Consider the following 15,700-nt stretch of genomic DNA (forward strand, 5'->3'; position numbering starts at 1 on the left):
AGATGTTGGAGGGCTGGGGGAAACAGTGGAACTACGAGCGTTACAAATTGACGGGCAGAGAAAGACCAGCTGGTCCATCCAGCCTGCCCCACACCATACGATAGCAAAATACAGCCTTCCGGACTCAATATCGAGTTCAACAATTTCAGATCATAACCTCGGCCCCTATTGTATTTTTATATTTTTTATCCACACCTTTGGTTTGTGCCTTTCCCTTTTTTTCTCTCTCTCCGACACGGCAACTGTCTCTCACTCTGCCAGCGTATTTCACACTTCATCTAGAGTCATTGTCTGTTTCTTTACCTGTCCGATTACCATCTCGTCTCACCTTGAATATCTCTTAATGTCTCTTCTTTCATCCCCTCCCCCATTTCCCAGCCCCCAAACTGCCTTTTGTTTCATTTCCTGCCTTTTTTTGTCAGTCCTGACGAAGGGTTTCGACCTGAAACGTTAACTCTGTTTCTCTCTCCACGGATGTTGCCGGGCCTGCTGAGTTTTTCCAGCGTTTTCTGTTGTTATTTCTGCCCCACACCATGCTGGCCGGAGCATTGTGATCAGACACTCCCTCGCTCACCCTCACCCACCCCCCCCCCGCCCCCCAACCCCTCGCAGCCATGTCATCTCCTGTGAGAGGCAAAAAAAAGAGAAAAAACCCAAGGCCATTGAGGGAAAAAAATACATTGGAAAATTCCCCCTCGACCACCTCAGGCATCATATATAAGGTAAGTGTCTTTAGCGATAACACACATTCCGTCTGATCTCCTGGACTGGTATCGATCGCCTGAGGGGTCGGAGAGGAATTTTTCCAACGTTTTTTTTCCCTTATATATAGATTTACTTACCCAAAAAAAAACTGCTTTCCAACCAGTTAAATTCTAATTTCTAAAAAGTTAAACCTTTATAAATCACTGGTTAGGTGTCATCTGGAGTATTGTGCCCAATTCTGGGCATCACACTTTAGAAAGAAAGAAAGACTTGCATTTATATAGCACCTTTCACGACCACCGGACGTCTCAAAGCGCTTTACAGCCACTGAAGTACTTTTTGGCGTGTAGTCACTGTTGTAATGTGTGAAACGTGGCAGCCAATTTGAGCACAGCAAGCTCCCACAAACAGCAATGTGATAATGACCAGATGATCTGTTTTGGTTATGTTTGTTGAGGGATAAATATTGGCCCCAGGACACCGGGGATAACTCCTCTGCTCTTCTTCGAAATAGTGCCGTGGGATCTTTTACGTCCACCAGCGAGAGCAGACGGGGCCTCGGTTTAAAGTCTCATCCGAAAGACGGCACCTCTGACAGTGCAGCACTCCCTCAGCACTGCACTGGAGTGTCAGCCTAGCTTCAAGTCTCTGGAGTGGGACTTGAACCCCCAACCTTTTGACTCAGAGGCGAGGGTGCTACCCACTGAGCCACAGCTGAAACAGCTTTAGGAAGGATGTCAGGATCTTAGAGAGGGTGCAGAGGAGATTTACTGTAAAGGTAGCAGGGATGAGGGACTTCAGTTATGTGGAGTGACTGGAGAAGCTGGGGTTCTCCTTAGAGCAGAGAAGGTTAAGGAGAGATTTAATAGGGGCGTTCAAAATCATAAAGGGTTATGATAAAGTAAATAAGGAGAAACTGTTTCCAGTGGTACAAGAGTCAGTAACCAGAGGACACCGATTTAAGGTGGCAAAGAACCAGAGGGGAGATGAGGAAAGATGTCAAGGCCTTAGAACGGGTACAGAGGAGGTTTACCAGGATGTTACCCGAGATGAGGGACTTCAGTTATGAGGAGAGGTTGGAAAGGTTAGGACAGTTCTCCTTGAACAGAGAAGATTAAGAGGTGACCTGTTGGAGGTTTTCTAGATGATGAGAGGTTTTGATGGAGTAGATGGAGAACAATTATCCTCTCTGGCGAGTGGACCAATAACTAGAGCGCATAGATTCAAAATCATTGACATAAGATCTCGAGGGGAGATGAGGAGAATTTTTTTCACTCGGAGAGTTGTTGGGGATCGGGAACGCCCGACCTGAAAAACTGGTGGAAGCTGATTCCATCAATGATTTTAAAAGGGAGTTGGACGGGTTCTTGAGGATTTTTTAAAATTCGTTTATGGGATGTGGGCGTCGCTGGCCAGGCCAGCATTTATTGCCCATCCCTAGTTGCCCCTTGAGAAGGTGGTGGTGGGCCGCCTTCTTGAACCGCTGCAGTCCGTGTGGTGAAGGTGCTCCCACAGTGCTGTTAGGGAGGGAGTTCCAGGATTTTGACCCAGCGACGATGAAGGATCAGCCGATATATTTCCAAGTCAGGATGGTGTGTGACTTGGAGGGGAACCTGGAGGTGGTGGTGTTCCCATGCGCCTGCTGCCCTTGTCTTCTAGGTGGAAGAGGTCGCGGGTTTGGGAGGTGCTGCTGAAGAAGCCTTGGCGAGTTTCCGCAGCGCATCTTGTAGATGGTACACACTGCAGCCACGGTACGCCAGTGGTGGAGGGAGTGAATGTTTGAGGTGGTGAGGATGAGGAATTTACAGGGTTACGGACAAAAAGTGGGACTGCTCTTTCATAGAGCTGGCACAGGCCCGATGGGCCGAATGGCCTCCTTCTGTGCTGTAAGCTTCTATGATTCTATGACAAGAGTAAAAAAAATTTTACGCAGCGAGTTGTTGTGATCTGGAACGTGCTGCCTGAAAGGGCGGTGGAAGCAGATTCAATAATAACTTTCAAAAAGGGAATTGGAAAAAAACTTGAAAAGGAAAAACTTGCAAGGCTACAGGGAAAGAATAGGGCGGGGTGGGACTAATTGCAGCTCTTTCAAAGAGCCGGCACAGGCACGATGGGCCGAATGACCGCCTCCTGTGCTGTATCATCCTATGATTAATGGGTGATTAATAGAGGACAGGGTGCTGGTTGTTTTCCAATAGCCATGGCTTGTGGGCCAAGGCTCCCTGAGGACATCGTGAAGCTGGGGGAAAAAAATCGGCCGTGTAATCTGATCAGAGGCACTAGGTTAGCATTCCAGCACCCGCCAGAACTCAAACCTACCCGAAGCTGAATGTTGTAACCTAGAAGCTGCCAAGCCAGTGACTACAGGAAAGTCTGTGGTATCTGGCACCGACAGGACCGGCGTGTTGCCGGTTGATCAAAAATTCCGGATGACGGAGAGGGTTATCTACCAAGGCTATTTTTAACAAAGAAAAATTTTAAAAATCAAGAAATGTGCAGTATACTGTAATTGGGTACTCACCTACAGAATGTTGTGTTAAATGGATGGTGGAAGATGCTTGATTAAGTACAGTACTGCCAGTTGAGGGTAATGCAATGCAATGACTACCAGCAGCGTGGGAGACACACAGTACCCCTGTAAAATGGCGGATCAGAAGAGACTACCGGCAGCGCGGGAGAGTCAGACTCCTGTTACAGGGGTATTGAGGTGTTCCAACTTCCGACAGCGCCAAGAAGCCGAGTAGTGGCAGTTTGGAGAACTACCCCCACTGACTAACTCGGCCACCGCGGGAGACTCGGACTTGGCAACATTGCCGGTTATTGAGGTGTTGTTTTCAGAGTGAGAATTTTGCCGGTTAATAGAGAATTCCGGATATTTAGGTGCCGTTTAAACGAAAGTTTCCTATATATTCATCATACGCAGGTTAAAGTAAAGCACAGTAAGCTGTTGGAATATTGGCACTGTCCCCAACCTAATCTGTGTTTTTATCATCAGCAAAGCAACACCTACTGGCTGTATCTGATGACTTTGGTACACTGCACATTCTGGAGGTGCCCTGGGCTTTGCGACGTCCACTAAATCAGGAGGTGAGTCATGGGATATCGTTGCGGCATTTTCATATCCCGATTTTTAAAAATGGACAAGTTCTTGCAAGTGATCCGTCGGTCCCCTGAAGCATTTCAATTGCTCATCTGAAGCTGCTCCGCCTCGGTTAGAGCAGTGCAGGGTTAAGGGCTCGCTGCGCCGAGTGTGAAGCAGCTTCCCGTACTTGCAATGATCCAAAGTCTTCACAATGAAAGCGCGAGCGCGCAATATGCTTCAGTGAAAATAAAGTTGCGATACGTACAGTTACTTCCCCCAGTGGCCAAGTGAGCAAGTGTTCTTGATTGCTGGTCATACAAGGAATTTTACAAGGAAAGGCATTTCTATAGCGCCTTTCATGACCTCAGGACGTCCCAAAGCGCTTTACAGCCAATGAACTACTTTTTGAAGTGTAGTCACTGTTGTAATGTAGGAAACGCAGCAGCTAATTTGCGCACAGCAAGCTCCCACAAACAGCAATGTGATAATGACCGGATAATCTGTTTTTAGTGATGTGGGTTGAGCGATAAATATTGGTCCCAGGACACCAGAGATAACTCCCCACTGCTCTTCTTCGACTGTACCATTAACATCCACCTGAGACAGCAGTCGGGGCCTCGGTTTAATGTCTCATCCGAAAAATGCCACCTCTGACAGTGCAGCACTCCCTCAGTACTGCCCCTCCGACAGTGCAGTGCTCCCTCAGTACTGCCCCTCCGACAGTGCAGTGCTCCCTCAGTACTGCCCCTCCAACAGTGCAGCACTCCCTCACTACTGCCCCTCCGACAGTGCAGCGCTCCATCAGTACTGCCCCTTCGACAGTGCAGCGGTCCCTCAGTACTGCCCCTCCGACAGTGCGGCGCTCCCTCAGTACTGCCCCTCTGACAGTGCAGCGCTCCCTCAGTACTGCCCCTCCGACAGTGCGGCGTTCCCTCAGTACTGCCCCTCCGACAGTGCAGCGCTCCCTCAGTACTGCACTGGAGTGTTAGCCGAGTTTAATGGGCTAAAGTCTCTGGAGTGGGATTTGAACGCACAACCTTCTGACTCCGAGACGAGCCACGGTTGACGCCTGTATAGACCCATGCTGGAAGGTGTGTAGGTGCAGAGGTCGAATGAGAACAGCATTGGGTTCAGCCCTCTGTGGCCAGATAACCGGTTGACACTCACTGCCATGGCTGAAGGTGAAGAATAAGCCCTTGGGTGGGGTAAAGGTGGGACATCAATCACTATTGAACTGTAACCCAGGAAGAGCCAGTGTCTTCAGAACACAAGGGATGGGAGGTGCGAGAGGGTGCTGGAGCGAATGTGGTTTTTGTTGTGTCGGTACCTTTCTACCTAGACACAATTTAGGACTCAGAACTCAGAGATTCAAACATGAAGTGCTTTATTGGAAGGGAAGGAAGTTCTGGAAAGTTCCGAACAAAGAGAGCTAAATTTAACCAAGAGAGCACCCAACCATTTATCTGCTGTGACAGCGCCACCACAGGTGGGAGGAGAACACACAATACATAAAATATTCCTCCCCTCTTAAATGAAACGTCCACATTATTCCTCAACAGGTAAGTTACTTTCAATGCACTCAATGAACCAAGGGTAGAGGTAGACTGCCTCAAACCCTGACTTTACCCTGGGGTTTATTCTGCCCCAGTCTTGTGGGTAAGTCACTAAGCCTACAGATCCAAGCGTCTTGGAGGCCGCCGCTCCCTGACAGGATACCGGCGGTCATCGCTGGCTTCTACAGCAGTAGGCATTGACACAGGCCTGGATGGAGAAGGTGCCTGTGTCAGTCGAAAGTCAGGAGTTTGCACAGGTGGAACAGTTTCTATGACTTCCTGTGTTGGAGAAGAGCACTGTGGCAAAGGATGCTGGTTTGCGGTATCATCCGGAAACAGTTCAGGCCAACCAGCCGTTGGAACCTCTGTGGCTGCCTCTGCTCCTAGCAACAGTTGATCTGTGTGTCTTCTCCAGACGACGTCCTCGGCAGTCTCAACCATGTAAGACACAGGGCCTGTCTGCGTGATCACCGTAGCAGGAACCCATTTCGGTCCAGTGTTGTAGTTTTGAGCTAGGACGTGCTCTCCAGGGTGAAACCGTCTCTCCTTGGCTCTTTTCTCTCTCTTTTCAACTTGAGCTTGTTGTTGACAATGGACAACCTGTTCTGCCCTTGGAGGTTTGAGTAAGTCAAAACTTGTCCGCAACTGCCTCTTCATCATGAGCATGCGGCTCGTTCCTCATAGAGTCATAGAGTTTTACAGCACAGAAAGAGGCCCTTCGGCCCATCGTGTCTGCGCCGCCCATCCACCCCTGTCCAGTCTAATCCCATTTTCCAGCATTTGGTCCATAGCCTTGTATGCAATGGCATTTCAAGTGCTCATCCAAATGCACTTGAAATGCCATTGCATACAAGGCTATGTAGGACAACAGGAAGCTGTTCAGACGTTGGTGGATTGAGCCCTGACCTTGCAATGCCTTCAAGGCATGCTTCAAAGTTTGCACGAACCTTTCTGCCTGGCCGTTAGTAGAGGGATGATAGGGCGCAGACCTGATGTGTTGGACACCATTCACATGCAGGAAGGTTGCAAACTCCTGTGATACAAATTGTGGACTGTTGTCACTTACGAGTTGTTCCGGTGAGCCATAACGGCTGAACATCTCACCAAGTTTCTCAATTGTTTTCTCTGCCGTGGTAGACCTCATCACAGCGACCTCCGGCCACTTGCTACGAGCGTCCACAACCACCATAAACATCTTCTCTTCAAAAAGACCGGCGAAGTCCACATGTACTCGCTGCCACACTTCTGCAGACCAATCCCAGGGGTGTAGGGTTGCCAGCTGTGGAACATTCCAGACCCTTTGACATGGGGAACATGTTTTGGCTTTCTCCTCAATATTCCCATCGAGACCTGGCCACCAGAAGTAGCTTCTTGCCATTTCCTTCATCTGAACCATCCCACTGTGGCCTGTATGAAGTTGTTGCAGTACAGGTTCCCTCAGAGGTGGCGGAATGATGACACGGCGTCCCCAAAGAAGACAACCTGCCTGGACGGAGAGCTCATTTCTTTTTGAAACCTAAGGTTTCAAACTAGGAGAATCTCCTATAGCTCTCCCTCGAATGACATTGTCCATTACCTCAGACAGGACTGGGTCGTTGCGGGTGTACCTTCGCACCTGAACTGCCGTGACAGGTGCTCCCTCCACTTGTCTAAAGTAGAAGATGTCTATCTGACGAGGCTCTGGGGGAGTAACAGGCAAGGGTAGCCTCGAGAGACTGTCTGCATTGCCGTGCAAGTCTGATTTTCGATATTTGATGTCGTATGTGTGTCCTGACAACAGTAAAGCCCACCTTTGCATCCTGCTTGCAGCAAGAGATGGAATTCCGGTGTGGGGCCTGAAGATTGAAGTCAATGGACGGTGGTCCGTCAGGAGTGTGAACCTTCTCCCAAACAGGTACTGATGAAATTTTCGAATTCCAAAAACGATTCCCAAGGCCTCGCGCTCAATCTGTGCATAGTTACTCTCGGCCTTGTTCAAGGTGCGTGATGCGAAGGCGATAGGTTTCTCTTCACCAGAAGGCATGATGTGGGATATGACTGCTCCCACACCATATGGTGACGCATCACATGCTAGCTGCACGGGTAGCTTTGGGTCGAAGTGTATCAGGACCTCTGATTTCAGCAATGCTTTCTTTGCTTGGGTGAAAGCTTCGTTGCACAGTTCAGTCCATTTCCATGTTTTGCCTTGACATAGCAACTGATGTAACGGCTTCAGCAATGTTGCTAAGTCTGGAATAAACTTCCCATAGTAGTTAAGTAGCCCCAGAAATGAACGTAACTGGCTCACATTCTGGGGTGCTGGGGCCTCCACGATCGCCTTGACCTTTGACGGTGCCTTATGCAGGCCAGTAGCGTCAATCACATGCCCCAGGTACTCAACTGAAAGAATTCACATTTGTCTTTACGAACTCTGAGTCCGTACTCTTTCAGTCGTTGTAGTGTCGCATCCAAGTTCAGAAGATGATCCTCCTCATTTGTCCCAGTGACAAGGATGTCGTCCAGGTAGCACTGGACTCCTGGCAGTCCACTCAAAATCTGATCCATTGCCCTTTGGAATAGAGCAGGGGCCGACATAATTCCAAACGGAAGGCGGCAGTACCTGTATAGCCCCTTGTGTGTCACAATTGTCAGCAGCTCCTTTGATTTGTCATCGACATGCATTTGTAGATAAGCCTGGCATAAGTCTATTTTGCTGAACTTTTGCCCTCCGGCCAGGCCCATAAAAAGATCATCAATGAGGGGAAGAGGGTACTGTTCCACAGACAGCACCGGGTTAATAGTCACTTTAAAATCCCCGCAGATTCGAACAGATCCATCCTTTTTCAGGACAGGAACAATGGGTGTGGCCCATTTGCTCACGCTCACAGGCTCCAGGACTCCATTCTCGGCTAAGGCCTCCAAGTTAGCCTCAACTTTTGGCCTAATTGCATAGGGTACAGGTCGGGCTTTGTGAAACTTCGGCTTGCTGTCAGGTTTAATGTCCAGTCTCACGCTGATCTTTTTCATGCTATCAAGTTCCCCATTGAAGAGTTCTGCATGTTTGTTTAACACTGCAGTCAGACCTGACTCCCCTTTTGACATCATGCGGACTGCAGGCCAGTCCAGCGTGATTTTCTCCAGCCACGCACGTCCCAGTAGCGATGGGTAATTTCCCTTTACCGCATATAGTGGCAGTTTCGCAGTCTGTCCGTTCAATTTAACTGTCACCTCAATGGCGCCTCTCATGGCCACAGGCTCGCCGGTATACGTCTTTAGCACAATGTTTGTTGGCTGAAGGGTAAGATGCTTTAGCATTTTGTTGCAGACAGTGTCTGAAACAAGGGAGACAGCCGCGCCTGTGTCCACCTCCATCCGCACTGATTGTCCCTCCACCAGTGGTGATACCCAGCAGCCATTTGAACCACCTGCAACCGTCAGCATGTGCACCTCTTCCTCCTCCGAGGTGTCGCTCCCCTCTGTTTTGCTTGTTCCATCATACTGCACTGAATGAACACTCCTTTTCCTCTCTTGTCCAAATACAAACATTTTGCTTTCATGCTTCCCAGCTCTGTCTGTTCTTTTTTTACCTCTACAGGTGTGTTCAATGTGACCCTTTTTGCCACAATTTCGGCATTCCAGCTCCATACACCAGCAGTCATTAGCGTGATGGCCCGTTTTCCCACAACGGTAACATGTGCCGTTCCGCGCACCTTTAGGCTCAGACGACACCTTGTGAACTCTCCCTGTTGAACTCAACTGGTGAGCCTCCTTTTCCGCCATCTCCATGGAGACACTAACTTCAATGGCCTTTTCAAGAGTAAGGTTGTCCTCAGTAAGAAGGCGCTTCTGTGTGGCTGCATTTTGCAGACCACACACGAGTCTGTCTCTAATGGTGTCCTTCAGCACCTCCTTGAACTCGCAGTGTTCTGACAACCTTTTTAAAGCAGCAATAAATATTGTCACTGATTCCCCCTCCTCTTGATTCCGTTTGTGAAATCTAAATCTCTCAGCAATAACTAGAGGTTTTGGTGAAAAATGTGCTCCAAGAATTTCCACTAGTTGCTTATATGTTTTAGTTCCTGGCTTATCTGGCTGCACGAGGCTGCAAAGTAAATTGAATGTCTTTGGCCCCATTACACTCAAAAAGGTAGGCACGACCTTTTCGTTTGCCACCGCATTCGCCAATACAAAATAGTCAAAACGTTCCGTATATGCACTCCATTGCTCCACATTTTCATCAAAATCACCAATGCTTCCTAATATAGTAGCCATCTCACGTTTCAAATTAAAATTTCTGTTTACTCACTGCCGTAACGTTAATGTGATGCTGCAATCTCTGTTCCGAGTGTTTTGTAGTCGAAAACAAGAAAGTTCCCACAACGCAAATTCATCCGATCCTCGTCGCCACTTGTTGTGTCGGTACCTTTCTACCTAGACACAATGTAGGACTCAGAACTCAGAGATTCAAACATGAAGTGCTTTATTGGAAGGGAAGGAAGTTCTGGAAAGTTCCGAACAAAGAGAGCTAAATTTAACCAAGAGAACACCCAACCATTTATCTGTGACAGCGCCACCACAGGTGGGAGGAGAACACACAATACATAACAGTTTTGGATACACTTCCCAGTCCATTTACCACTCACACATGCACCATCATTTCTGTCTAAGAAGTTAGACCTAGAAATTCCTCTTGGACGGGGTCGCAACCCGAGCGGTATCGGTTCGCCCGCCCGTTGTACGCTGTGCCCGATACACAGTTACATTGACTGCGATGGACTGACTATCAGGCGCAGCCTATTATGTGCGGCCGACCGATACTGCCCGCTTTACGACCCCGCCCAAGATGAATTTTCACCCATTACACTTTTATTCATCATTCTTCCCGCTGTAAATTGTACTTTTAGACTATGGATTGAAGGAACGGGATTGAGCCTATCTGAACTGTTTCTCAGTGAAGGAATCACTATGTTAGTAAAGAATCAAAGACTCCATCTGGGATCTCTCTGAAACTAACTCCAAAAAGCTGAAAGGGCCACGTTTTCAACCTTTTGTCAATTCTGCTCTGTCAATATGATGTTGGGTTGAAAAGAGAGCGTTTTCTTTTTGACATCCCGTCGCCCTCCAATGATGATAACCGCAGCCTCCCAGTCTAAGTAAGAAAGGGGGAACCAGGTTAAATTATGAAGCAGCTTCCATTGAAATGGGCTGCGAAAGATGGGGTATAAAAAGAGCAAAGAAACTGTTTGTACTGGAAGGTTGTGGATTCAAGTCCCACTCCAGAGACAGGACCACGAAAAATCTGGACTGACACTATAGCGTAGTACTGAGGGAGCGTCGCACTGTCGGAGGGGCAGTACTGAGGGAGCGCTGCACTGTCGGAGGGGCAGTACTGAGGGAGCGCCGCACTATCGGAGCGGCAGTACTGAGGGAGCGCCGCACTGTCGGAGGGGCAGTACTGAGGGAGCGCTGCACTGTCGGAGGGGCAGTACTGAGGGAGCACCGCACTATTGGAGCGGCAGTACTGAGGGAGCGCTGCACTGTCGGAGGGGCAGTACTGAGGGAGCGCTGCACTGTCGGAGGGGCAGTACTGAGGAAGCGCTGCACTGTCGGGGGAACAGTGCTGAGGGAGAGCTGCACTGTCGGAGGGGCAGTACTGGGGGAGCGCCGCACTGGCGGAGGGGCAGTACTGAGGGAGAGCTGCACTGTCGGAGGGGCAGTACTGAGGGAGTGCTGCACTGTCGGAGGGGCAGTACTGAGGGAGTGCTGCACTGTCGGAGGGGCAGTACTGAGGGAGCGCAGCACTGTCGGAGGGGCAGTACTGAGGGAGCGCTGCACTGTCGGAGGGGCAGTACTGAGGGAGCGCTGCACTTTCGGTGGTGCCATCTTTCGGATGAGATATTAAACCGAGGCCCCGTCTGCTCTCTAGGGTGGATGTAAAAGATTCCAGGGCACTATTTCGAGGAATAGCAGAGGCATTCTCCCCAGTGTCCTGGGGCCAATATTTATTCTACAATCAACATCACTAAAACAGATTATCTGGCCTTTATCACATTGCTGTTTGTGGGAGCTTGCTGTGCGCAAATTGGTTGCTGCATTTCCTACATTACAACAGTGACTACACTCCAAAAAGTACTTCATTGGCTGTAAAGCGCTTTGAGACGTCCCGAGGATGTGAAAGGCGCTATAGAAATGTAAGTCTGTCTTTTCTCTTACTCGCTTGTCAAAAAACAATCGCCATTAAAAACTCTCTCTATTTTCTTTACCAGAAAGCCAATGTCGAAAGTTATTTTGACAGAGAAGCCAAACGACTGGATTATTTTGAAGCGAGAAAAATATTAAGAAATGAGAAAAGAGAACAAGAAGAACAAAAGAAACCCGTGAGCAAAATAATTTGCTCCTTTCGAAGCCCGCGCGGCGTTACCTTGGAACAGACGCGCAAAGTTTACTGCTCGCCACCTCACCTCACCCAAACGCACATCTGTTTTGTTTTAAAGTTTGAAGCCTGCCATTAATTATTTCTACTGCTGTGGCCCAGCTTCAAATTGAGAAAGGTTCTCAGCCAGTGCTAAATAAAAACCGTCGCCAAATCACTGGGTTCTTATGACCTTCCCTTGCTCTGCTAATGCAGTATTTCCTCAGTCTTGGTCTTTACCAGGTACGCGGGGCTCTTTAAACCCCACGCTGAAAGCTGGCCCACGTTGCGATAGCTGAACTCAGGTTTCAGTTGTAGTAGAGGCACAGCAACTGGTCTCAGTGCGACCCTAGGGTAAGGAGGGTGTGTGGGGGGCCGGGGAGGGGGGAAAATGCCTATGGTTCCTTGCTTCTGATCACTATCCAACAAACCTTGTTTTAGAAACATAGAAGATAGGAGCAGGAGTAGGCCCTTCGGCCCCCCGAGCCTGCTCCGCCATTTAATGAGATCATGGCTGATCATCCAAATTCAGTACCCTGTGACATGAATCTGTCATTCATGTGGAAATGACTTATGAAGTAATACTGGGCGGCCTGCTGGTGGCGCTGTCCAGGGAGAGTATAAATACTCGGGCATGGGCCCAGCTTGTGCAGGACATTCTTTAACAGGAACTAGTGAAGGACACAACTCGATCTCCATGTTGAAAAACGGTTGATTAAAGCCTTGTTTAATACTCAGACCAAGTGCCTAGTAGTTTTCTTACGTCACCCTGTCCCTGCTTTCTCCCCATATCCCTTTAGCCTAAAGAAATATATCTAACTCCTTCTTGAATATATTTAATGAATTGGCCTCAACTGCCTTCTGTGGTAGAGAATTCCACAGGTTCACCACTCTCTGGGTGAAGAAATTCCTCCTCATCTCAGTCCGGCCTCTGCTCCAATCCCAGTGGGTGGACATTGGGCGAGTACAGGACAGAGTTGGCTGTGATGCGCCCACTGTAACACTCACTGAGTAGCCAGTCAGCGCTCACTGCCTGACAGAAATTTACAGCACAGAAACAGGCCATTCGGCCCAACTGATCCATGCCAATGTTTCTGCTCCATTCGAGCCTCCTCCCACCCCTCGTCATCTCACCCCATCACCATATCCTTCTATACCTTTCTCCCTCAAGTACTTATCGAGCTTCCCCTTAAAGGCATTCACGCTATTCGCCTCAACTGCACCAAGTGGGAAAAAAACTGAGAGGTTTCTTTTAAAAGGCAGAATCCACTTTCACACACACACTCTCATACCTGGCACAGAACCAGGGGCCCACTTGCTTGACCCTCAGTCCTACAGATGCGGAGGTGGGTGTCCAAAGAGAATTTTTTTTTTAAAAGCGCTGTCCCCATCCGAAGTTTAGGACATTGCACTGCAACACTCCCAGTTCCTCCATCAGTCATGCTCACGGCAAATTATAAATCGATGTCACGCACGCACACGCGCGTGAAGGACAGGCACCTGGGGAGCGGGACCCCTCGGAGGGCCAGTGCCTCTCACAGAACTGCACCTCATGCGAGGAGCAGCGAGCGTGGCAAAAAGAAAAAGGGGAGAACATCAGCAAAAGGAGGAAAAGCATTTTCAAGCCCGATCTTAAATAGAGACTGTACTGGAAGGCAATTAAAGTCGACATAATCTGCAGGCATCTCATTGCACCCTGGAGGCTCTGGTAGCTTGTTTCAAACAATTATGCCGTCAATGTATTTCAGCCACTCCTTGCAAAAAGTTACATTACAAGTGTTTCGATTAACCAGCCGTATCGGAATTCCAACCATTGCCGTACTTAAGCAGCACAAAATACCTTTGAATAGACTCTGTAATTTTTTTTTCTTCAATATATGCAGTGTTCTTCCGTAAGATAATCTTGGAGTCAATAGAGTCATAGCGGCACAGAGGGAGGCCATTCAGCCCATCGAGTCCATGCCGGCTCTCTGTAGAGCAATCCAGTCAGTCCCCGTAGCCCTGCAAGTTTATTTCCCTCAAGTGTCTATCCCGTCTCCCCTTGGAAACATTGAGGCCTAGAAATTGAGTGGGCTTAGCACCCATTTTGCGGCGCTAGAGGGCATTGCGCTGGACTTACAGCCGGTTTTGAAATTGACTAGGGCCCAACATTGGCGTTACACCGGTAGCGCTGCGCCGGCACCGATGACGTCATCGGTGTGCGCAGCGTCCCGGTTGCCGTGGTGACGGGCCCCAGCACCGAAATTCAGTTGCGGCCGCCTCGCCCGTGGCAGCCGCAACTAAGACTCTGGCAACAGAGTCTTGCACGACTTTGCGCCGGCGCATAAAGGTGGAGCGGCGGCCGGCCGCTTTCCCGCCGGCCGCCTGCCCGCACCTCCCTCCCCGGACTCCCCCACCCCCCCCCCCCCGCGGAACAGATGCTTCTCGGCTGCGAGCCCGGCACTTCCCCGAGGTGTCGGGCTCATTTTTGTGGCGATTTAACCGGCCAGCGGGCGGGTGCAGGCAGCTCCTCCTTAACTGAAGGAGGAGGCCTGCACTTCCCGAGCCTGCCGCACCGCATCGGGCGCCGGAATAGCGCTGCAATGCGGCGCGTAGCGCCAGTTTTCAGGCGCAAACAGCCTTCAGTAGCGCCGGCAGCCGTTTGGGCGCGGCGCTACTGAATTTTTGGCACGCGCAGCGCGACTTAGCACCGGCGCTAAATTTCCGGCGTTAAGCCCCGGCGCAGCGCAAACTCAATTTCTAGGCCTGAGTGTCTCCACTTCCACCATTTCCGTCGGCAGCGAGTTCCAGGTCCTCACCACTCGCTGCGTAAAAAGTTTTTCCTCACACCCACCCCTGTATCTCTAGTCCAAAACCTTAAATCTGTGTCCCCTAGTCCTTGTACCATCAACTAGTGGGAACAGCCTTTCCCCGTCTAGCCTATCCAAACCCGTCATCATCTTGTACACCTCTATCAAATCACCCCTCAGCCTCCTTTGCTCTAATGAAAACAAATCCAGCTTCTCCAACCTGTCCCTGTAGCTAAGATGCCCCCATCCCCGGAACCATTCTGGTAAATCTCCTCTGCACCCTCTCAAGGGCCTTCACATCCATGAATAAATTAATAAATCGGTGAATAAAAAATCATTTATTCTTAATCAAAACTAACGTTAATAAATACCAGAGGGCGCAAGTTAAAAATCAGGAGTGATGTCGGAAGTCAGGCAGAATTATCATTGAGAGGGCAAATGATTTGCGGAGTGAGTGACCAGGAACGGCCATGTTAAGCAGACAGTATAAATGGGCTCGGCCGACAGCTGGATGAGATTCGGAAGGGATCGGTGGATTTAAGTGTGATCGGTCTATAAAATAAAGGAATGGCCTGGTTTCCTGTTCCTAACAATGCTTCTGTTTCATTTTAGGAGGAACCCCCAGCACCAGTAAAGACAGCGGAACAAGCGGAAAATGAACTAAAACAGGAATATGCGGCTTATCTATTAGAAGAGAAGAAAGCCATCTTTGCTCAACTTGGAAAAATTTGAAGGAGGCTGAAGAATCTTTGAACCTGTATATTTTTTTATCAAAAAATAAAATTTCCTGCATTGCAGTGGTGACTACACATCAAAAAAAAAGCTTTGTTTGCTGTAGGGCGCTTTGGGATGTCCTGAGGTCGTGAAAGGCGCTATGGAAATGCAATTTTTTATCTATCTATCGTATCTTTATATTTCACGTGTCTGCATTTAGAATGAAACAGCGCCCCCTGGGGGATGGTGTAATTATAACGTGACGTGTTTACATAGTAAGTGTCCATTCTAAATGTACTCAATGTACAACAGTAACCTTCAAACGGGAATTGGACAAATACTGGAAAAGGAGAAATTTGCAGGGCTATGGGGGGAAAGAGCAGGGAGTGGGACTAATTGGAGAACTCTTTCAAAGAGCCGGCACAGGCACAATGGGCCGAATGGCCTCCTTCTGTTTTGTATCATT

General features: G+C 49.1%; 1 protein-coding gene across 1 annotated transcript in view; it reads left to right on the plus strand.

Annotated features, from left to right (window-relative positions):
* The window catches only part of dnai3 (dynein axonemal intermediate chain 3), a 207,328-nt gene extending 191,994 nt beyond the window's left edge, over positions 1-15,334 (plus strand). Inside the window, exons 21-23 of the mRNA XM_085983542.1 lie at positions 3,701-3,792; positions 11,586-11,696; positions 15,133-15,334. Coding sequence (XP_085839668.1) covers positions 3,701-3,792; positions 11,586-11,696; positions 15,133-15,252 — 323 coding nt within the window. The 3' untranslated portion in view covers positions 15,253-15,334. The remainder of the gene's footprint in view (positions 1-3,700; positions 3,793-11,585; positions 11,697-15,132) is intronic.
* The last annotated feature ends 366 nt before the right edge of the window (positions 15,335-15,700 follow it).

This window comes from Somniosus microcephalus, chromosome 3 (assembly GCF_052327205.1).
Source record: "Somniosus microcephalus isolate GS21.2 chromosome 3, FLI_Smic_1.0, whole genome shotgun sequence".
In the NCBI taxonomy this organism is placed as follows: Eukaryota; Metazoa; Chordata; class Chondrichthyes; order Squaliformes; family Somniosidae; genus Somniosus; species Somniosus microcephalus.